The sequence below is a fragment of the Pteronotus mesoamericanus genome, unplaced genomic scaffold, assembly GCF_021234165.1.
Source record: "Pteronotus mesoamericanus isolate MK-2021 breed Mesoamerican mustached bat unplaced genomic scaffold, CSHL_Meso_final contig_90, whole genome shotgun sequence".
Taxonomy (NCBI): domain Eukaryota; kingdom Metazoa; phylum Chordata; class Mammalia; order Chiroptera; family Mormoopidae; genus Pteronotus; species Pteronotus mesoamericanus.
In genome coordinates this window covers 21723691-21747808 of record NW_026555277.1, presented here as the reverse complement: position 1 = coordinate 21747808, position 24118 = coordinate 21723691, and the positions used below count along the sequence as shown (strand labels likewise).

The window sequence follows — 24118 nt, the reverse complement described above, 5'->3', positions numbered from 1 at the left end:
ACCCAGCAATCCCTTTTCTGGTTACCAACCCCCCAAATTTGAAAATATGTATTCACAGAGATGTAAACACCCCTATGGTCATTGCAGCATTATTTGTAGTGGTTAAGACATGAAGACAGCAAAAGAGTATTTGATAGAGGACTAGATAAAGAAGATGTGGTACATTTATACAATGGAATACTACTCAGCCACAAAAAGATGAAATACTGCCATTTGCAACAATGTGGACAGTCCTTGAGACTATCATGTTAAACAAAATGTCAGTCAGAAATACCTAGGAACTTTATGATTTCACTCACATGTGAGATATAAAACTGAAACTCATATAGACACAGACAACAGTATGGTGGTTACCAGAAGGAAGAGGGTCGGGGGTAGTAAAGGGTAAAGCGGGGCCAAGCATATGGTGATGGAAGATGATGTAACTCTGAGTGGTGGGCACACAGTGCAATATACAGATATGCATCATAGAAATGCACACTGGAAACCTATATAATCTTATTAACCAATGTCACCCCAATATATTTAATTAAAAAAAAGACATATCATGCATTTTGCTTTTACCAAAAACAAATGTTTCAAATTTTCTAATCTTTTCTGTGATAACAAATTGCTGTCCATAGTATGTAAACTAGAGAATATTTTAAAATATATATTATCCCCCCTTTCAGAGTAAGGTAACGACATTTTTAATGAATGTGAAAATAACCATCCCTTTGAGGGAACTCTCGTGCACTGCTGGTGGGTATGCAGATTGGTGCAGCTACTACAGGAAACAGTATGGAGGTTCCTCAGAAAATTAAAAATGGACCTGCCTTATGATTCAATGATTCCACTTCTGGGTATATATCCAAAGAAACCCAAAACACTAATTTGAAAGAATATGCACCCATATGTGCATTGCAGTATTATTTACAATAGCCAAGATATGGAAGCATCCCAAATGCCCATCAATAGATGAGTGGATAAAAAAGAGGTGGTACATGTATACAATAGAATATTACTCGGCCATAAAAAGAGTGAAATCTTACCATTTGCAACATCATGGATGGATCTAGAGCATATTATGCTAAATGAAATAAGTCAGTCAGAGAGACTAATACCAGGTCACTTACGTGTGGAATTTAAAGAACAAAATTAATGAACAAACAAAATTGAAACAGACTCCTAGATATAGAGAACAAACTGATGGTTGCCAGAGGAAAGGGGGTTGGGAGTGTGGGTGACAGAGGTGAAAGGATTAAAAGTACAAATTGGTTGTTACAAAATAGTCACGGGGCTGTCAAGTACAGCATAGGGAATACAACAATATTGTAATAATGGTAGCGGGCCAGGTGGGTATGGGAAATATCGGGGGAACACTTTGCAAAGTATGTGATTGTCTAACTAATACAAAATAGTATTGAATGTCAACTGTAATTAAAAAAACAAATTCTAAATTTAAAAAAGAGAAGAATCATATCTTTGCAATAAATTTGTGTTAAGGTGATAAAATTTTGAAAATTATTGGAAATACTCCTATCTAATGTTATTTGTGGGTATGCAAATGTGTTATAACTAGAAATTCATGCTATTACACTTTAAAAACTTAGAAACAAGTTTCTTATTTGTTTAAAAATCTCACAAGTGAAAATTTCAACAGGTTAAGAGACCATTTTTCCTTTTAAATGCAAAGACGCAATGCTTTCCAATTAGTTTGCCAGAACTAATTAATCAGAAAAGATGATATTTTACTGATAATATCTGAATTAAAATTTGCAAAATAGAACAGAAATGTAAATAAGAATTGTGATTTACTAAGCACAACCAAATTGTACCTCTTCCATTTTGGAATTTAAATCTTTGACAGCATCTTTTTCAAACATAAAAAGCATTCAAAACAAGTACTGGAATACACGTGCCTTAGAACCAGACCTTCAAATCACTACATAACAAAGTATTAAATCAAGCTTTTCAAAAAAATAGTGATCCTTATTGACTTTTTACCACTAGTAAACAAAATGAAATTAAAAATCATTTACTTTTTAATTTAACTTTGTATATTGTACAATTTATACAGTAGATTGCAGTATGTTGTATAATGTACAAGTAAATATACAAACATTGGTGATGCTCGTACGATTTTTACTGACAAGACTGTGCAATTAAAGAAGTATGGAGACCATGGATATAGAGTCACTTCTGTGTGTCTATAATTATGTCTCACTGTCCTAAATCCGTCTTTTCTGGAGGCTTTAAGCTGCCAGTTTCCATGCCTATGTCCACCTGGGCACAGTCTGCTTAGAACGAGTGAGGCTCACGTCTCCATTTGACAGCCCCACTGCCTTCAGTTTAAGATGGAGATAGGAGTTGCCTAATAGTTTTCAGTTCAGACTTATTACTAGGAAGGCTTGGATAAAGCTGAGACTTAGTTCCTCATTTGATTTCCCACTTTTTTCACAAATACTAATGGTTGCGATGCTGGCACTAAAGAAGAACAAGGGGTAAGATTTTAGTACCAAGCCCCATTCAGAATGCCCTAGAACTATCTCGGAAACACAGGGCAAATAGGGTGTTGGGGAAAGAGAGTCAGGGAAGGAGATCATGATACTTCAAGTGGGTTTGAAGAAGTAAAAAAATCAAGAAGTAGGAGAGGAGCCCAAATAGAAGAAACACGTGTAAAAGCATAAAGAAGCATGGCACGGGTTACATTATATATTATGTTATATTGATGTAATATACAGAAATTGATAAATAGACCAGTGGAATAGAATAGAGGGTCCAAGAAAAAAAATAAAAATACATATGGTAACTTAGTGTAAAGGTGACATCTCCAGTCATTAGGGCAAAGATGGATTTTTTTTTTAAAGATTGATTGATTGATTGATTCTTTTAGAGACGGGAAGGGAGGAAGAGAGGGAGAGAAACATCAATGTGTGGTTGCATCTTGCCTGCCCCCTACTGGGGACCTGGCCTGCAACCCAGACAGCTGCTCCACCCTGGGAATCGAACTGTCTACCCTCCGGTTCACAGGCCGGCGCTCAATCCACTGAGCCACACCAGCCAGGGCCAAAGATGGATTAAAAAAAAAAAAAAAAAGTTAGGACAACTTATTTGGAAAAAGAAAACCTCAGGAACTGAAAACAAGGGTAACTAATGTTTCCGGAGTTCAGTGCTTTTAACCACATAAATGAAATCCCAACGACGATGAGGACAGCAGCTCACATTTATGGACTCTACTCAGTGCTTTGCATTGTTAAGCACTTTATATCGTTATCTCCTTTAGTTCTTCAGATAACCCTATAAGTAAGGTAGGCAGTTATTGTCTTCATATAACAGTTAATAAAACGAAGCTCTGACAAGTTAAATAACTGTCAAAATCTTTCTCAAGTATTACCACCTTCCAGTTTCGGGCAGGTCTCTCTCCCTCCCATCTTCATGCACTGACCCTTTTGCCCTTCCCTGGCCCTCTAGGTGGTCGGGTTAGGGACAGGCTCCCCTGGTGGGCGGGGGGACACTCACGTCGATCAGGCAGCGCCCAGTGCCCTCCTTGGCCTGGTCCTCAGGCAGGCCCGTGGTTATTACCAACTCCTGGAAGTGACGGACTGAACAGAACTCCGATCCTCTGATGTGCGTGCTTTCCAGGCAGGTACGGGAACTCCGCTGACCGTAGGGGCCCTGAACAGGGAATGGACCCGCCCACCGTGGTTATCAGCCGTGTTGGAAACCTTGGTCATCTGTTGGGGAGGATCCTTCCCTCCATCCTCTGCCCGGAGGGTCTCTGCCTAACCGACGACGGCGGGCTACTGCGCAGGCGCGGCCCTCTCACGGCTTTTCCCGCGCTCACCCGACCCACTTCCAACCTCCCCCGCCCCACGCACACACGTACAACACTGCGTGATGTTCACGTGTAGGGCCGGCTCCTGTACAGGGCGGGCTTTGGGGGCGTGCGAGCTTAGTGAGCCCAGAGGGTCATTTCAGGTTCCCCTGGAAGGAAGTCAGGACATGCTGGTGAGCAGCCAGGCTGCTCAAGCACAGTGATTGATCACCGTAATTCGTTTTCTGGTCTGCCTCCTAACCCATCATGGGCCCTCCTCCCTGCACCAGTTCTTTCTGGGAGATTTACAATATGGATCATCACTTGCTTTCACTATCCCCGAGTTCCCGGTGTTATATTTCCAGCAGTCTAGTTGAATACCTTGATGGATCTCCAGGGAATTATGCTGAATGGAAAAATCTAATGTCAAAAGATTACATCCCTTATGATTCAATCTGTAATTACAATTCTTTCCTAGAGTCTTCAACTCCCATACCTGTCTTCTGGCTAGATTATAAGCCCCTAAAAGGCAGTTACCATGTTTTCCTTTTTTTCCCCCACACACAGGCTTAGCAATTTAAGATCAAATCATCTATCTCAATCCAAGCTTTATGTTTCATAATAGATTGCAAATAAGCCAGAGGTCCCAAATGCCCTCAGGTCTACTTTGCTATATCACAATCACCTGGGGTGCCTTTTTCTAAAGGTAGCTTTCCAGGCACCATCTCAGATCTACTGAATCTGAATCTCTGGGGATGGGGCCAAGAAGCCTATATATTTTGTTCTGCTTGGGAGGAGTGGAGAGAGGCAGGTATTAATTACTGAACACTTTACTTTGCACACTAAAAAAAATTAAAAACTTCACTGGGGATCTTGTCTGTTGACACCTCAGTAGCTCTACTAAGTATATCACTCTATCCTCACTTAATGAGAGGAGAAAGGTGAGGAACATGATTTGAAGCCAATCATGCAAATATACATGAGCAATTAACTTCTTCCAACTTTCCCTGTCATCATGGCCAAAGGTTTTTTGATAGACACCGCTGGGTTTTCCCTGATGAAAATTTGTGCAGGTCTACCAGTTACTCAGGAGATTTAAAGACCAAATCATACTTCCAAGACTTAGAAAATTCAAAGGCAACTATGCCTACACTGGTTACAGTATTATCAATGTAGCTAGCTTCCCAATGGCATTCACAGCAGCTCTAGAGCGTCTCTATTTTCTAAAATGCTGGGACCAAAACTCCTTTCAACCCTGTATTAACTTTCTTTTGCTGCCATAACAAATTACCACAAACTTAGTAGTTGAAACAACACACATTTGCTATCTTACGGTTCTATATGTCAAAAATCTGACACCAGTCTCACCAGGCTAAAACCAAGGTATCAGCGGGGCTGAATTCGTTTCTGGGAGTCGTAGGGAAGAGTCTGTTTCCTTGCTTTCAGGATGTTGGCAGAATTCTGTTCCTTAAAGATGTAGGATGGAGCTCATATCCATCTCCTTGCTGGCTGCCAGCCAAGGGCTGTTCTCAGCTTCTAGAGGTCACCCACACTCCTTGGCTTGTAGCCCCCTCCTCCTTCTTCAAAGCAAGCAACATCACAATGCTCTGACCCTTCTTTCACCATCATATGCTAATGGAAGTTTAAGGACTCATGTGATTACACAGTGCCCACTATATAATATGGGATAATCTCCCTATTTCAAGGTTCACAACCTTAATCACATCTGCAAAAATCCCTTTTGCCAGCTAAGGTTCCATAAATTGGAACATGGAAGGCTTTGGAAGATATTATTCAGCCTACCACAATCCCCCACGTTGGTTTTCTCATATTTTTCCTTGAAGACAGTGTTCAGGTGTGGTGAGCCTCAGTTCTAATGAGCATGGCTTCCCTGGAGTTTGTTGACGAGAAGGATCATGAACTCCTGCACCACCAGCTCGCTGCCAGCATGAAGGCTATCGCTGATCACAGTGAAAGCTGGAAATGGCAGCCTGCCAGTGGATTCAGTTCTGACAGCAGGGGAAAGTCCCTTTTCGGCTACTCCAGCCTTACAGAGAGCAAAATACTCCTGCTATGATGCTTAAACCAAAATCAGACCTGTTCTCAGACATCCCTCTCTATCATCAATTTCTCAATCCTCTTCTGTTCTAAAACATTCAGTTGCTTGCTACTCAGGGCTAGCACAATAGTTTCACTGATGAATTCCAGAGCCTTTGAGCTTTGTACCTTCCCCCAGAGTTTTTTTATTATCTTGAGCCCTAGGGTTTCATAACAGTTGAGGCACCACTGGATACAGCTCCAAAGAGACCTTTTCCAGTGCAGGACCCACATCAAGTGTGGAATTTCAAGAATCAAAGATCTGACAAGAGCTTGAGAATAGGTACAGTGAATTTCTACTCATACTTCTTGTCGTGCAAAAATGGAGGCAGGGGAAGGGGTTCTGCAGAAGTCAACTGAGTGTTAGCTCAACAAGCTTCCTTGGCCTCTCCTTTCTCTCCCTGTGCGCTGGCCTACTCAGCTTCTCTTTTGTTATATTGTTTTTTTAAAGTTCCCTATATGAGTCTGATTTGCAATCAGCTATGGGAACCACTGATACAGGTTTAAAAGGGAACTAAACTTTTTCGGTTAAAAAACTTTTCAAATGAAAAAGATATATTTTCTTTTTATTAGCCAAAAAGTGAAGCATCTTTCAAGCTAAATTACATTACATTATACTTATTACATGATACACAACCATTAAGTCAGTTTCAAAAAAAAAAGACAAATTTCATATTTCAATTAGTTCAGAAAGGAGACATCAAAAATAAATAATGAAGGACTCTTTTTTCCTTTTCCCTTATTCCCTAAATTTATGTTTAAACCTGATACATCTTTTGTACCATTAAAGTTACGGCTTTTTCTGTATTACTGCTTTTTAAATTAATGATTATAAATGCACCTAATTTGAGAGAACAGGAAAAAAACACTTTCACCTACTGGTTTCTAGTTCATTATCTCCTTTGTCATTAAGACAATATGCTATTATGCTAAGCAAAATAAGCCAGGGGATGAAAGACAAATACTATATGATCTCACCTATAAGTGGAACCTAATCAACAAAACAAACAAGAAAAATATAACCAGCAACATTGAAAGAAAAAAACAAACAGAGTAACGAGAGGGAAGGAGGAAATGGGTGTAATGGGGAAGAGAAGGGGAAGGGTCAAATCAAGAACATGTATAAAGGACCCATGGACAACGCCAAAGTGGGGAAGGATTGAGCGTAGGAGGTGGGGGTGGGTGGGGTAGGGGAGAGTGGTGGTGGGAAATGGAGACAAATGTATTTGAACAATAAAAAAATAATTAAAAAAAGAAAAAAAGTCACAATTCAAAAAAAAAGACAATAATGCTATTGATATTAATGTTACGTATAAATTGCAGATACAATTTTAACATTTTCCATAATCTTGAGAATTTTTTCAGTATTATATAATCAAAAAATCAATTCCAAATACACCTGTACATATCTTACAAAAATATATTTAAAAACAAGAATGAGAAAAATTCTAAATACTGAGTTATTATTCCTCTGAAGGTGAGTTGGCATTATGAAGAGGCTTTGATTCCTTTATCTTTATCAGGATATTCTTCCACATCAGAGGAGAACATCAACTCTGGAAGAGAAAATGAACAGACCATATTTAAAATGGTTTCCCAGTAACTCAAAAAGAGTTTTCCAGTTTAAAATATCAAAATAATAAAAATTGAAAGCCCTCAAGTACAAGAATTCTTGATAGTAAAATCTGATTTAAAAGGTGAGCTAATGACAAACGTATAAGTTTTGCATTTAAAATTTTTCAAAAAGTAAAAATAAAAATTTTCAAGTTTTAAATGTAGTCAATCCCTAAAAAATAAAGCATATATAATGGAGAGAGTATAATAACGTTCACCAGGAAATTTAATCACTTGGAGAATACAGGATCATCAAACAGCTGAAATGTCTAATTCTGCAGTGATCACGACGGCCTCAAATGTAGGGGACAGATGTAGGGGAAGGACATGGAACTAACAAATGAAGCGTGTGCCAGAATATCCTAAATGTGTCCTCCCAATTAATCACCATAATGGCTCTATGAGTGACATATTTCATCCTGACTTTATATTTACTTTTTATCCACATGGAAATACAATGTTATATTATTCCCATGGCCCAAAAAGAGAGGATTCAGTAAATATTTTGTAAGTAACACACACCTTGTGATTTAGACTGAATACTGCATAAGCCAGATCAATCCCAGCTACAGTATAGAATGTTATTAGTTGACATTTCTACATTTAAACTGTTACTAGCATATATATGTAATTTATTAAAATATCAACAAATATTAAAAAAGAAAACCTGAGGAACCTTAGATCAGTTTTCTGATCTAAGTATTAGAGGAAATAAATATTTGAATGATCAAATGAAAGAAAACAGCAAAATACATAAACCTTAAGAAGATTTTTAAAAATACTTTACATATATCAAAAGAAATGAAGCAACATAAGAACAATGATACAAAAAGATACATTCATAAATGAAAATACAAGAGTGTATTTTTTGTCTTGGTTTTTACAACTGGAAGTGCTGGGAAGGGTCTCAGTTGTGACTTCTGAGAGAGTTTGTAATTAGATGGTCAAAGTGCAGTTAAATGCTCAGAATGTTAAACAATCAAAAACATAATACTAACCAAAGTCCAGAAAATACCATAGAGATTCAAGTGTGAAACTGTGGAACATCTGCCAATGAAATACAACTTACAAGACAAATAGCAAGCAGTTCCTAAAGCAGTGCTGAAGAACTAGCGGTTTGCTAATATGGCTCCTCTCCCTCAGCGGCTCCAAAAGGGGTCTGAGAACTAGAGATTAGTAAATCTTACTGCACACTGGTCGCACTAGAGATAAGGTTACTAAACACTTTATTAGACAATGAAAGGTTAAGAATTTGTTCCACGGAGAAAAAGAGGTAAGAATAATTCACTCTAATATGCATCTGACAGAGGCTACATACATGAAGGATTATTTATTTCAAATTAAAAGATATTTTGACTTTGTGAAGTCTATGATTGACCACTGTGCTGTATACCTGCAACTAATACAAAATAATATTGAAAGTAAACTGTAATAAAAATTAAAACAAAATATAATAGATACTTTGATTGAAGGGAGAGTGGGAGAAATGAAGAGCTAAGACTTTCTATAAAATTCCCAAAGGGTTAAAAAACAACCAACCAACCAAACCCTAAATAGGCGCCAGGGCCACAGAAGGCCCTCATTCAGTTCTTTGAGGTTCCCACTCTCCTAGACACTCCTCCCTGCTTGTCTCAGCATCTGTCTCACCAGTTTGTTGTCATGTAGTTATTTTAACTACGTCTTTGCTTTCACAATATTATAAACTATAGCCATTAAAAGATTTCTAAAATCATTATAGAGGATTTCATGATACACTCATACTATTTGTTCTTTAATACCTTCACTAAGATCCATGCCTGGCCTATAAGACAAAAAAAGCCAAGATAATCCAACCAGAACGGCCACCACCAGATTCACCATGATCCATGGCTGGAGAACCTGTTCCTCCACTCCTGCTGCCCTGAAGGACAGAAATACTCATTATTAATGTCTCCATTTTTGTTCATATCTCTAAATATATCCATTTATTAACTTAAAAAACAGTAGTCTTCATCGACAGAGATAACAAGAATGAAGTAAAATGATATCCTATAAAATACACCATATGAGTATATATCATGAGGACAAAGGTTCAAAGGTTACTGAATTCTAAACAGATCTGCTTCGTACACTGACATAAACAGAATTTCAGTGTTGCCAAAATTTTTTTTTAAGTTTACCTTCCAACTACTATGTTGTTACTTACTCTTCATGAAGTCGCTGGTCTTTCTCTCTTTACCTCATGCTTCTAGCCACTCTCTCAAAAACGACTGCCCCTCTGAGTTTTGTGAACTGGACGGCTGGCCACTGATGTGTGGAGGCTGGCGCTCCCTAGTCTGCTGTCCTAGCACGGCTTGGTTTTCCTACTCTATCCCAGCTCCTCACTCCCATCACCATTCTGGGGTTTTAGGCTGCGGATTGGGGGTGAAAGTGCAGGGTTCTTCCAGTTCATTGTGTAATGACGCATTTTAAAACTGTAACTTAAGGGATTTAAAACAGATTTGTAAAAAGAAGACATTTCATTAAAAATGCAAGCGTTCATAACAATAGTCATCCATTAACCAATGGAATAGTTCTTTTCTTTTTTCTTTTGGAATAGTTACTTTCTTGCCACAATTTTGGAGACAAAAACAGGGCCTTTATTATTTTTTATAGATCAGGATACCACTCTAATCCTTCCACTCTTTTACATATATGTGTTACTCCCACTATCACTGTTATTACTCCCATTATCACTGCTCATTACTCCAGTTATCACTGTTGTTACTCCCATTATCGCTGTTATTACCACCATTACTCCCATAACTGCTGTTATTACCATCAACAATTGCCAGTGCTACTGCGAATCTTACCAGAGGCTGCCATTAACAGAAGACGGTGTGTAAAGGTGTATTCTGTCACTTGTCATTTGCTGACTCAGAGATAGTGTAAGTGCAGTAAAGTACACTAAAAAAAAGATAAATGACATTACTAACAATGTATTTTTAACAGCCAAGTTTATTTTGAATTTAGAGATTACTTTAAGGTAAAAAATAATCTGTACTTTAGGGAATAATGATACAGAAGAAATCCATTTGATCAATTTCAACAGGCTGGATTATTTTTCAAGAACACAGAAGGGTCTTTTGAGGTGCTCACTATTCCATCATTAGAACTGACTAGAACCTAGAATACCTTTTAAGAAATTAAGTAACTGACTCAAAGTCCTAAAACTATTTTTATTAGTTTTATAACTAATAAAATATTTATTTTCATAACTTAGAAAATATATTCCAAATTATCCAAAAGATAAATATTATATATTACTGAAATCTCATGCCAGCTGTCTGTTTAATGTGAAGTAGAAAATACAATTTAAATATTACTTAATATAGAACAAATTAACTTTTAAGTTATTTAGTTCAACCTCTATTGAAAAATACTTTAATCAAAATTATGCCTACCATGTTTTTTCAATTACAAATTCTACTGAATATCAATAATATAAAAGCTTTTTAAAAATAAAACTTTTCCGTATTCAAAAGTACAATGTAACTCAAGTATAACACAGTTGTCAAATTAAACTATTTACTCACAGAAAGATGCTAAAGCCGTTGGATCTAGGGCAAGAAAATTTCGGATTGCTACTGATGTTTTGGCAAAGTCAATCCTAGAAAATACAAAAGTCTTTTGTCACAGTGCAACTGTAAACCTCTTACAAAACTGTATTCTCTTGACTGTAGTGTTTCCTTCTCTATTCTGATGCCATTGCATTTATTGTTTCTTACTAAGCCTTAAGTAACTACAGTTTATTTGGAAATTGGGTGTTTACTGATTTGATCAAGTTAAATGAGGCTATTAGAATGGGCCATAATCCAAAATGGCTGGTGTCCTTAAAAGAGAGGAGATACACTGCCCCGGTTGGGTGACTCAGTTGATTGGAGCATCGCCCCACACACCAAAATGTTGTAGGTTCAATTCCTAGTTCAACACATACCTGGGTTGCAGATTTGATCCCTGGTCAGAGAGTGTATGGGAGGCAACCAATCAATGTTTCTCTCTCTCAGCCTTCCTCTCTCTCTCAAATCAATAAAAACCGTATCTTCAGATGATGATTAAAAAAGAGAGAGAAGAGGCCCAGACACAAAGATATATGGGGATGCCATGTGACAAGAGAGGCAGAGAGTGGAGTGATGCATCTCTTAGCTAAGGAACATCAACAATTGCCAGCAACCACTGGAAGCTAGGAGAGAGGCATGGAATAGTCTCTCTCAGAGCCCTCCATAATGGAACTGACCTCGCTGACACCTTCATTTCAGACTTCTGGCCTCCGGTTGTGAGAGAATTAATTGTTATTGTCTTAAGCCCCTCAGTTTGTTGTATTTGTAACAACAACCATAAGAAACTGAGACAATATGCAAACTCTCATCTGTACCTGATTCAGATGATTTAGATTTTATTTGGAAGAAATTTTGAACTTAAGAGTTGATGCTGAAATGAGTTAAGACTTTTGGTTATTTTTTTCCCACGGTATAACCACTCTGCACCCCCACAAAATAACAAAAACAGACTGGCCTAAAAATAAGTCAAAATAATATTAATATCCTATAATTCTGTTTTGAAAACTGTCAGTGACAGATTTTGCTCAACATTTCCTCCTGAAGAAAAGTTAGCAGGATCTATAGTCATAACAGTCTTACCTGTCAAAAGCTGAAACTGTACTTAGAGCCAAAAGCAAGTAGAGAAGACTCTGGAATGGATATGCTAAGGTCTTGTATTGTTGCAGAAGATTCGAGAGGTTAGAAAGCTGATTTCCTGCTAGAACATATATCACAATAATATTCCACACAGCACAGCCAGCCAAGAAACCATGAGAAAAGAGACCAACCATCCTGAAGGGAGAAGGGTTTTATTAGTATTCATGAATTACTAAAGTAAAAAGCTAAAATATTTGTACAATCTATTCATGAAAGAATAAAATTTGCCAGTTAACAAAAAATAAAAAAACAAGACTTCTCTTTTTATTACACTGAAGGCAGATTATTTACCAGTGCTGAACAATCAACACTTTAAGATAAATAAATATACATATATATATGCTTGTTTTAAGAAAAGTCCAACAAAAGCAGCCACCTGAAAGCTCGGTGCACTGAAAGTGCAACATCTCTGGTCGTCCAGGAAGGCTTCATGTCCATTGACATATCTATGTTTTCTGTGGTCTTTATCAACTCTGAACGATCGGTGGCCTGGAATCGCCCTAAGAACACATTACACAATAATCAATTAACAAGAGAGAACCCTGATATTCTTTTTATTATTATTATTATTCTTCCATACCTAAGGAGCCTTAGATAGAGTACAAAAGTTTGCTGTTTTTTTCCCTCTAAAATCCCTCCTTCACTCGGTTCTTATTTCATAAGGCTCTTTTCTTTCAGTTGCAAACACAGTGCTTTTTTCATCTTTAGGGAAAATAAACAATGTCCTTGTGCTTTCTTCTCAAACCAAAATGATGTTGAAATGTAATAGTTTTGGAAATTGATTATATTTAACGAACTACAATAATGAACTACCAAATAAGAAAAACATCTAGAAACCTTTAACCTGACAAAGTCTAAAATATTCTGATTTAGAGATTTTAGGACTGGAGTTCAAGTGTCAACCAAATAAAGATAAGCCAATATTTGAAAACACTTTACATTTCTTAGGAAAAGATACCAGCGTATGTAGCATAGTGTCCTGTGATGGCAGAAAAGAAATGGGTTGTTTCATAAATTTCTTTTAAGGAGATCCCTATGAAAAGTATCAGTCAAGTGTCAGCGCTGCAACACTGTGTGAGCAGAGCTTTACCCTTTTACTGTTGCCAAGGAGGCCCCTTCTCAGACATTTACCAATCCACAAACGGACCTCAGGCAGCAGCAAAGGTTCCATTTCAGTTGTGCTTGCCAAACCTGGCCACCAGGTATTTTGGAGAACAAAGGCAGAGGTGCATCACCTAATTTCCCTTAAGCAAGGACAACTTCTAGACAATTAGTATTTTTTATGGCCAGTTACTCTAGTAAGGAAGTTTCTGTGCTAAGGGAAGCAAGAATAAAAACGAATAAGGGATACTGCTTGATAATAGCTTGAAGTAAAATAAACTAAGTGGCCACATGGTATGCTAATAAAAGCGCTTGACTGGAAGTCATAAAACCCTGAGCTCCAGGTCTGCACTAATCAACTGTGAGACCCTGGGTAAGTCAGTTAGCCTCTCTAGCTCACAGGTTTCTCACTGGCAAAGGTCCCTCAGGTGGTTGCAGAGACACAGTTTTAGAACAACTCACATAAAATCTAAATTGCAAATTTCAAGGACTGATCTTTGCCTCAGATGAGTTCTTTAGGCAGTATACTCATAGCATATGGCATGCCCATGGGAGGAGCATGTGGTCATGACCATACTTCCCAGAAGTTTTTCTTAAAACATTGCAAATGCAGCCTTATAACCAGTGCATGCTACATAACATCAGAACTGTTTTCCAAAAGAATATATGGCTATAATGTTGCATTTTTTTAATAGGGTAGTAATATCATATATGTTCTCTCATTTATTTTTAATTAAGAATATATATCAATATCTGCCCCACCAACAACACCACTATCAACTGCAGAAGACTGGTAAAATAAAACAAAGAAAGAAATGGGTGGAGGGTAAGGGGAGATTTTTAAAATTACCCAAAATCCCATAACCCAGAAACAACCAGCATTAATACTTTGGCATGTTTCCTTCTAGTCTTTTGTCCTATGCATTCTATAGTTGAGATCAAAGTATATGTGTGTGTATGTTTATTTTTCATTAGAATCTTTCCACAAAATGTAAAATTCTCCCCTAAACATTGTTTTGGATGATGCAGAGTTTATTGTATAGATAAAGCATACCTTACTGAAACTATTCCTATGCTCTTTTATATTTAGGTTATTTCCAGTTTTTCATTCTCATGAGTAACAGTGTGATGATTAGTTTTGTGTATAAATTTTTGTCCCTGTTTTTGCTTATTTCCTTAATTCAGATTTCTAGACGAGTAATTCCTAGATCAAAGGATATCCTATGTTCCAAAACAAGGAACAACTTACGGCTTTTTTCCACAAACACTTTGCCTACAGGCTGGCTAATGCCAGTGGGTGCAGTGAATACAGACTGTTGCTCTGGACCACTTTGTTCATCAGTAATTATGTCTTCATCTTCTACTCCCAGCTCATTGGCATACTGCAATTCTGCTGGCTGTGTTTTCCTGTAATCAGGAAGAATATTAAAAAAATGGGGAATTACTGAATATTTACAGACCCACATAAGGAGATACCTGTGAGTAGAGTGAAAAGAGCCCTAGGTTTTGAGTGGAAAAATCTGGATTTTACTCAGACAAATCAGTCATTAACTGTCATGTGCAGCAAGCCATCTATATTTCTCTGGGCCTCAGTTTTCTCCTCTGGACAATGAAGTGACTGAACTAGATTTGTAAGGTTCTTTTCAGACTTAAAATTATATCATTTTATATAGACACTCACTACTAATTATAGGGACATATCTAAATACAAATAATAGTGTTATATAATTTCCAGTGTACTTCTCTAAAGTATGCTATACTATTTTATCTGACACAATTTCCCATGCTAAAAATACACATTTTTACTTTTTGCTGAAATAATCATAATTTGAATTCTGTTAACATGAGAAAATAAATTATAATCACATATTTTATTAATAGTACCTTTAATTTTAATATCTTTAATATGTAATTTTTTGCTACTTATATAAAATGTTATATTTGTGTTACTCTTTTTTAGAGACAGCTCCTAAGAATTTTTATTTAAGTACAATATTTTACTTTTCTCGGTGGTTTACACTTTTCAAACTTATTACTAGATTGGTTTAACTGATATTTGTGTAATACAACCTATCCTGGCGATATACATCTACAAGTATTCACAGGACCTAATCAGAAGCTATTGTTTGGGAGCTCCAGACTAAACATCACAGTGTCCCTGAAGAATATTTAGAACATCAAATAAATTCTTACTTTGTCTTCCTTCGAGGTTTTTGAATAACTGGCTCCTCAGCTGGCTCCACATCAACACCATTTTCATTTTGTAATAAAGATGGACTAGATGTTCTCTGGGTAAAGGCAGTCTCCAATTCTGAAAAAAAGTAAATTAAATATTTTAAGTATTATAATGTAAAAAGAAAAATAATGTACAGGCTTTTGTAATACAAGAGAACAGTAAAAAATTTAATTGGGCAAAAAAAATTTTAGCATCTTACACAGTTTTTATTTTAAAAATTTTATACCTTCAAATACACAACAAAAATTTGAAATTGCAATGTTAAAATATATGGAAAAAAATTACATAATTCAACAGAGAGACGCACATGGAAAAATGTGAGGACAAGAGACACAGAATGTAGTGATGCTGTCATTAGCCAAGGACTGCTAGGAACCACCAGAAGTCAGAAGGGGCAAGGATGGATTCTTTCTTAGAGTTTTGGGAGGGAGTCTAGCCATGTGCACACTTTGCTTTTGAACTTCTGTCGTCCAGAACTGTTGTTTTAAGTCACCCAGTTTGTAGTGATCTGTTACAGCAGCCCTAAGAATTAGTATAACTTATTTTACAAAATGGGATCTTCTGACACATACTATTTTATAACCTTTGTTTTTGACTCAGCAATATATTACTGATGGTTTTCCATGTCACTATATCACTTTGACAATCCTGTTAAGTGGATACTTAGTTTCTATTAAATGGATAAAATGTTTTGTTTAGCCAGGATCACATTGTTAAATGTTTGGCATTACTAGTTTCTACTTATCAATAATATTACAGTTAACATCCTTTAATTACTGAAGCTATTGTAGTTACTTCTATTCCAATAAATTCAAACAGGCTATGCCAATGTATACTCCTATCCACAGCATACGAATGTTCCCATTTCTCATCAATACTTTTGGATTTTTTAAGTTTTAAAAAGCACTGCCATTTTGATAGGCAAAATAAACGATACAGTATCATTTACCTTGTGAACAGTAGCAAAACTCAATAAATGTTGGATGTTGCCTTATTATATAATTGTTAATAGAGAATCTAATCATTCCCCACTAATATCAAATGTCCGTTTCATCATATACTAAATTCTTATACATATCAAGATCTAAATTTTCTGAATCCTGAATTTGCACCATTTCCTTTAAAATCTACACACATATGATCAAAAAAGGCCCTCTAAAGTGGTCTTGACTTAACCCATTAGAGTTACTCTAGTAATAAACATTTTAAGCAAAAAGGAAAAACAAAATGGATATGGGTAGGAAAAAAAATGGGAATGGACAGGTTTTTAATAATACACCCAAAATCACAACTGCTTTCACAACCTAACCCTGTGTTTTTACGTACCAAGAGGTAGCCTTGTCTTCTTCTGTCTTCTTTGAACAGGAGCTTCTATGTGCTCTTTGGGTTCTTTAGCTGCTGACTCAATGCTCTCAGGCTGCCTATGAATAGCAGTCTGAACAAGGCCTTCCAAAGAAGCACTTGCTACACAAATAGAGTGAAAAAAAATGGGATAACATGAGCAGAGATCACTGAGTTTTCAAAAGATGGAAAAAGAACTGGAATGTTTCCTACATAATAACCCCTTCTCCTAGAGAACTGATTATGCCCCAAATCTTGATTTCCTTCCACCTCACCTGTAACTTCAGGTTTTAAGCTGAGAAAGGAAATAAATGAGGGAACGAGGGAAAATGAAGAAGAAAATGATGGGGGAGGGGGTTGGGGAAGTTAGGAAGAAAAACAAAAGAAGAGAGGTGGAGAATTTGCTTCAGAATTTCAACAAGGTAAAAACATAATAGAAACTGTCACCATAGAGAACCCTCTTATCTGTCTTATGCCTTAAGAATTATTAGCCTCTCTATAGTTTAGTACTTTATTAGTAAATGAACAGATGATAATGTCATCATGGATAATTGGAGTTAACAGATAATTTATAAATCTCTTCATTTGGTCATTAATTTCAATGTCTTCCCTCATCATGTCTTTGAACAGATTTTGACATATTTTGGCAGATTTGAATTTCACTCGACTGCATTCACAATCTTGTCCATCTTCTTCAGAAAAAAAGAAATATAAATTATTAATAAACAAATAAAACTATGCTTAACTTCATCATAATTCAGATAAATGAAAACTAAAATAAGTACTTTTTGCCCATTAGATTGACAGAAAAAATTTAGAGGACTGATACTGTCCTATGTTGTCAAGGATTTAGCAAATGTGACGCTCAAACTCTGTTGGTGGCGATAACTAACTAAAGCTTCCTTGAAGGCAACAGCAGAATCTTATCACATTACTAATGCACTTGTCCTTTCTCTAGCAATTTCACTGCTAGCAACCCATCCTACGAAAACAGTTCTTCCCCACCACCCACTATTTTAGGACTGCAAAAGTAGAGAAGTGAAAAATTTGAAATAATCAAAATGAACAGTTTCAATAATCTAACAACATATCCCCTTTGATGTCTAGAGCACTGACTTTTACAAGAAGGAAGTGCTGGTAGCCGGGACAGAGCCAGATCTCTGCTCCACACTCCGTCTTTATTGTGTTCTCTACCTGCAGCCTTCCTAAGTCCAGGTGTACAAGTCTGTATTTAACTGTGAGTGCATTTTAAAGCCTAGCATTTCAGTATCTTTGTGAATCTAAGTCTCTTTGCATCTTTTTTCTTTTTATCTGTGTCTATGTCTTTTTCTCTTTCTACGTATCCGTCTCCATTTCTTTCTTTTTCTCCATTTATTCCTCCATTTGCTAGGAAATCAATAATAAGCCAAAATAAGTTTCTGACCAAGTGTAAGGTATGATCAGCTATGAGCTTTAAGAAGCTCACCCGGCAGTGGAGACATGACCAAATAGAGTGAAGGAAAGCTGGAAACACAATATTGGAGGCAACCACAATAGCTCAGGTTAGAAGAGGAAAGGAGCTAAGCTACCTACAGCTGCGACAGTGGAAATGAAAGGGGAAAAAGAGACGTAAAAGATGCCATAGTAGAAGGAAGGGACCAGTTAGAGGCAACCCTGAGGTTTCCAAACTGAGTGACTGGGAAGTGATGGGTTCCATTAACAGGAATTTGTGAGTGAAAAGTAAAAATTGATTTATTGTGAAAGGTGTTGAATTCTGAATATGCGAGTCTGAGTTATTGACAGAACATCCAGGATGAGTAGGGGATAACTAAAAAAAAAGGAGTTCATAGAACTTGCACATTACTGGAACTCTAATACCTGGATGGCAAGGCCCTGCCTTCAGACTCGTGCTCTAAAATAGAGATTTCTCTGACTAAAATGAGATACCCAAGAGCCTTGTGACTCTACATCCAGTATCCTGTTCAGGGTTCTGAAACCAAGCATAGCTTTAGACAACTTATGCTGTCTAGGAATTAAAGACTTCCAAGAGTCGAAGGATATAGTAGAAGTAAGAGTATTGGTGGCACAACCCTTTATTTTACGAATCCTTTTAGATACTCTTCAGGCTGCCTGCTGTCTTGTCCCTCACCACCACCAGGAATCCCACTGCTTCAAGGTGACCTTGATTCTATCCTCAGTGCAGCTGTGACTTGTCTCTCCCTGATCTGTGATATTGATCATGCCTGAAGTCCCGGAAACCTTGTGATTCCATGCAACAAAGAACAACTTCTTACCTAGTGTGGTTTTTGTTCTTGGCTTCCTTTTCTTAGGACGACTAAGTGGAATGTCATCTATAAAACAAAAAGAACAACACAAAAGACTGCCTAAAATTCTATGCAGGGAACATCCAAAAGGGAACTTTTAGGGAAGATCTTTCCCTCTCTTCTCTGAATCCAGCCAACATCTACACTTCAGGGGAAGAAGGCAAGAAAATGAAAAAGTCAAAGGGACTTGGACACAGTTAGAAACTGTGATATATAAAGTGTGCTTACCAAATAGTCATCTGATCCCCTACATTTCCCAGCCCCCTAGCACTTAGGTGTGTCCTATGACTGGTTCTGGCCAGCAGGCTGTGAAAGAAGTGATCTGTGTCATTTGGAGGCCAGAACACTGAAAGAGCCAGTGGTAAACCCTCCAGCTTTCTCTTCCCTTGCGGTGGCAACTGGGGATACCTCACAATAAGATGGAAATAGACTGAATCACTGCATCGTTAGTGAAGAGATGGTAACAGGCAAATGCCCTGATTTGCTGCCACAATGGGCTTTGCATTAACCAGAAATAACCCTGTATAGCATTAAAGCACTGAGATTTGGGGCTTAGTATAGCATAATCCAGACTATCCTGACTAAATGAGACAAAGGAAGATGCAGTCTCTAAGACAAAATTACAAATGAGCCAAGAGCTATGATCTGGGTGACTTCACTCAGGGATAGGTCCTTTTATATTTTTATTATATTATGAAGGTCAAATATCAACCATATAACAGTGTTATTAACTGTCATTTAAAAAGAATAGCCATAGATTATTATCATAAAAAGATATTGCAGTATTATAAGGTATACCATTCAGATTCAATTTTAAGAGAAACATTAATAAATTAAACTTTTAAACATCAAATACTATAATTAGAAAGTTTTACATTAACAGTGAACTAACTCACCTTGAATATCACTTTACATGACACCGACCAAATTTAATCAGGGCAAAGACAAAAAATAAAATTCTATTAATGAGAAATCTATTATATAGCCAGACTGAAAACTGACTTAAATCATTACAAATCTAAAATAAAATTAGCTTTCACACAGTCTACTAGTTTATAAACTAGTTTATTTACAAATAATAATCTTTTTAAATAAAACTGCTAATAAAACCCCAATATTTTCTGAATCTACATGTACATATTCCATACTATCTGTTAATAAGGTAGATTAAACAGATTAAGACCCTTACTTTGTCACTGATTAAAAACAGCTTAAACTCTGAAGGAACTATTCTAGCAAACAAAAGAAGGCTGGAATTCTAAGAAACAAGACACTTAAAACATTCAGAATGGATCCATCACTCTGCCATGTTGACATTCAGGCTTTGAAACAGAATATTTAATTATAATAGTTACCCTAATGATTCAAGGATTTTTCACCTTTAAACTGTTAAGAAGCCTTTTCCTAAAAATTTCAAGAAGTCTTTTCTGAAATACTAGTTTTACAATGGTAGTTAATTTTTCACTTTATTCATTTTTGCATTTTAAAAACTCAATAATAAAATTACTGTAAATTACTTTTACCTTGGCACAGGTGGAAGGGCTCGTGGAGGACGCTATGGAAGAAAGAAGAAAATTACTTATAAGTAAAAGCCTAGAGCATCTTTACTCCAGATAGTTCCAATCTTTTGATTACCCTGCTCATCAGTGAAATCCAAGAAGTACTGATGAGATTCAAGTGGACAATATTTAAATTTCATATACCTATTCTAAATTTCATATACAATTCCTTCCTTTCTGTGTTCCTTTTTATCTACAGGCCAGGCCCTGTTCTAAGCACTAAGGAAATATTAGTGAACAAAACGAAGAGACCCTGCTTTCATGAAATTTTACATCCTAGTGGTTGAGTATTAGCAGATAGTGTTGGTGTATATATATAGAAATAAATGAGGGTGGATGAGGGCTACTACTTTAATTATGGAAAGTCTCTTTGATATCTGAGCTGAGAACTGAACTGAAAGAAGAGCTTACATTTTTGACAAAGGAAAGAAATACAAAAGCCTTTAGGGGAGACTGGACTTGGAGTGTTCCGAGCAAAAGGCTAGTAAGACTGCAGCAGTTACCAAGGAGAGGTAGGCAGGCAGAGTCCAAATTAATTAGGGTCCCGAAGACGGAGGGAAGGAATCTAGATTTTGTTTTGATTCAGTAGGAAGCCAAAGGAGGTTTTAAGCCACACAGTAACATACTTTTTAAAAAGATCGCTCTGAATACAGGACGAAGAATGAGGGAGGGGGGATTCATGCCAGGTTCACATTAATAAGAAGAGTTGTGTTTGCAGTTCAGAGAGATTATAATTAAGCATTATGGAACCTTTAAAAATAAAATACTAACATTAATGCCTAGAAATCGGTTTAATGTTCCAAGTATCTCATGCTGCTTCCAAAGAACACTGATTCTAAAGGGTTAAATTTTAGCCATTCTTGCACTTGGTTTTGCAGCTGTCCCGTTTAGCAATCCGTTCGTTTAAACTGGGTATTAATATAAATGCTACAAGATGAAAGCAAGGCAGGCTGCCTTGACACTACCCATTAACCAAAATCACAGCAAGGAAGGTACGATAGTCACATGAAAGCGCTTTTGTTCTAAAGATGCTATGAATAGCGTTCCGTGCAAGGCTCAGTTCACAGAGCTCCACATTTCAAAAGTCCCGCAAAAACTGCGAATCACCCGTCCAAAAACCCAAACTTTAGTCCCTCGAAAGTAGAATGGTTCAACTGCACACCAAATCCAAATAACTTAAAAGTAACTAAGGCTCGCTTACCACCTGCTTCTTTCCCATTCTTTCTAAACTCCCCGGCGGCGCTCAAGCCCGCCCCCGCCGGCCGCGCGCGCAGGCGCAATGCGTCATCGGGCTGCGTCGCCCAGGCGCTCGGCCCCCAACTCGCTCCCAGAGCTGTGGGAGCGAGGTGGGGGCGGATACCGGCCCTTTGCTGGGCCTGTAGGTCTACCCCAGCCAGAAAGGGGGCGTCGGCGTCGTGGCTGAGGAGTCCGGGAGGAGAGATTCCAGTAGGCGTGGGGTAGCAATCACAGTTTTCCCCATGGTTTCGCAAGTGATTTGTTCGAGAAACGTGGCAGAAGACCATGATTAAAAGTCTCCGCTGGCAGAAAGCGATCTCTTTCCCGGGCGGGTAAATGCTCACCGGAAGGAGTCAGTTGGAATTACTTCGCTGGCAGCCGAGAACCAGCAGGGGCCCGAGCGGCTGTGGGAGGAGGCGTCGTCATGGCAACATATTCACTCAGGCCCGGGAAACTTCACGCCTGGCTCCGGGGGTTCGGGTCCCGGTCTTGGGACGAATTTACAGTTCGCGCCCGAATCCAATGCTATTGGAACCGAAGGGGGTCCGTGCGCAAGTTCACCGGCCAGGCTGTCCCATTTCTGATCCCCGCGCGCTGGCGTTGGCCCCGCCCCAGGGGTAGCTGCTGCCTTAGGGCAGCACCCTCCTCCCCGGCCACCTCTCGTGGCCGACGCGCCCCTCACCGCTCACCGGGTGATCCTCCAGCCGAATCGCCGTGTCGTCCCTCATGGCGCTCTCGCGGCTGGGCTCCCTCGGCGCAACCGCCGCGGGCCCGAGCCTGGCTCCCCGCGACGCCGCGGCCTCCGGGACCTGCCGGAGGCGGGGACTTCGCGGCTCCTAACTGGGCCACCGCCCCCGGGACCGGGTGTCCGCCTGCCTCCGCCCCACCCGAAGTTCCCAGGGTTCAGAGTCGGGGACGCACGCTCTTAGCCACCAAGACCACGTTACAGTTCGGAAGCGGGGTGGGGAGGTGATTTTTTTCCGGTCACTTACCCTCGGGACACCTTTTTTCTCGAAGCACAATCAGATCTGGCCTCACATAAGTTTCATCAAAAATACTTAAATTTCGTTTCTTTTTTTAAAGAAAGATGATACTCGCTTTAAATAAAAAACTGCAAATATTTTGAAGCATGCACTCTTTTATAGTTAAGGGATGGCGCGGATATGGAGAAGACGCAGTAGATACCGGGGCAGGGAGAGCGACTGGAAGTCTCAGACCGAGGGAAAGAAAGAAAAAACTTCTTGGAGTAACATCCTCATCTTGTGGTTTGCTCAGATATTGGTCTCTAGGACTAAAATTCATTGCCCTCTCCTAATTTAAGCATAAAAGTAGATATTGATTTTCAGGAAAATTAGTGATCGCTACAGCTCTGATCAGAATACTTTTTTCTTGTAGCCTAATGTGTAAAATGATGAGGGCAGTGCAGTGTGTACAGGTTTTGATGTTAGATGTGAATTGTGTATATTAACCCATTTTTCTTACTGAGGTAGTCAAGTAACCACTCTTTGTAAAAGCCATTTTCATAAAACAAGTTTCCTGAGATAAAATACAGTTTCTGAAATGAAATATTATTTTATTTAGAAAAGCTCTTTTTATCTGAATTGTACAAGGACTATATGAAATCAATAAATGGTTCTCAAACTCAGTGACTTGACTTTGTTCACATTCCTACCAATTGCTGTAAAAGTAAAGGAAAACTGAAAGGAAAAAAAATGTTTTCCCTAAAAGCCAAATAGGTAACTGCATAACCATATAGTGCAAATATTTTTTCAAGTAAGATTAATTAATACACTGCAGGACTTTTAAAGTTGCATACATTATAATAGGGCAAACACTGTTTTAGCTCGCAGCTATTCCAGAGCTCTGTAACAGATGAACACTGTTAAAACTCCAACATTAAAGGGAAGCCCTTAAGACTCAGTATCAGAAGAAACCCATGTTGCTGGCACCCACTGAGGCTCCTCCTGAGCCTTCTGAACTGCAGACAACAACTGGGCACATGCGTCTTGCAAGTTGTCATTCACAATCACTTGATCAAAAAACTGGCCAAACTGAGTCTCCATTTTTTGGGCTAAATCCTCCATCTCTTGTAGATCTTCATCCTTTGGGAGAAGCAGAAA

The 24118-nt window shown here is 38.1% G+C and overlaps 2 protein-coding genes across 2 annotated transcripts in view; both read right to left on the bottom strand.

Annotated features, from left to right (window-relative positions):
- Positions 1 to 7098: 7098 nt before the first annotated feature.
- Positions 7099 to 22829, bottom strand: TMEM237 (transmembrane protein 237). Its single transcript, XM_054586209.1, has 13 exons — positions 22688 to 22829; positions 20727 to 20758; positions 20387 to 20391; positions 19174 to 19230; positions 16886 to 17023; positions 15517 to 15634; positions 14573 to 14730; positions 12599 to 12722; positions 12166 to 12357; positions 11062 to 11135; positions 10339 to 10432; positions 9286 to 9407; positions 7099 to 7449 (listed from the first exon to the last, which is right to left on the bottom strand). Exons 1-13 carry the CDS (start codon positions 22724 to 22726, stop codon positions 7382 to 7384), a joined length of 1221 nt encoding a protein of 406 aa, XP_054442184.1. The 5' UTR covers positions 22727 to 22829; the 3' UTR covers positions 7099 to 7381.
- Positions 22830 to 23908: 1079 nt separating this feature from the next.
- MPP4 (MAGUK p55 scaffold protein 4) overlaps positions 23909 to 24118 on the bottom strand; it is a 37824-nt gene continuing 37614 nt past the window's right edge. Inside the window, exon 21 of the mRNA XM_054586208.1 lies at positions 23909 to 24100. Within this exon, the coding sequence (XP_054442183.1) occupies positions 23909 to 24100 (192 nt within the window). The remainder of the gene's footprint in view (positions 24101 to 24118) is intronic.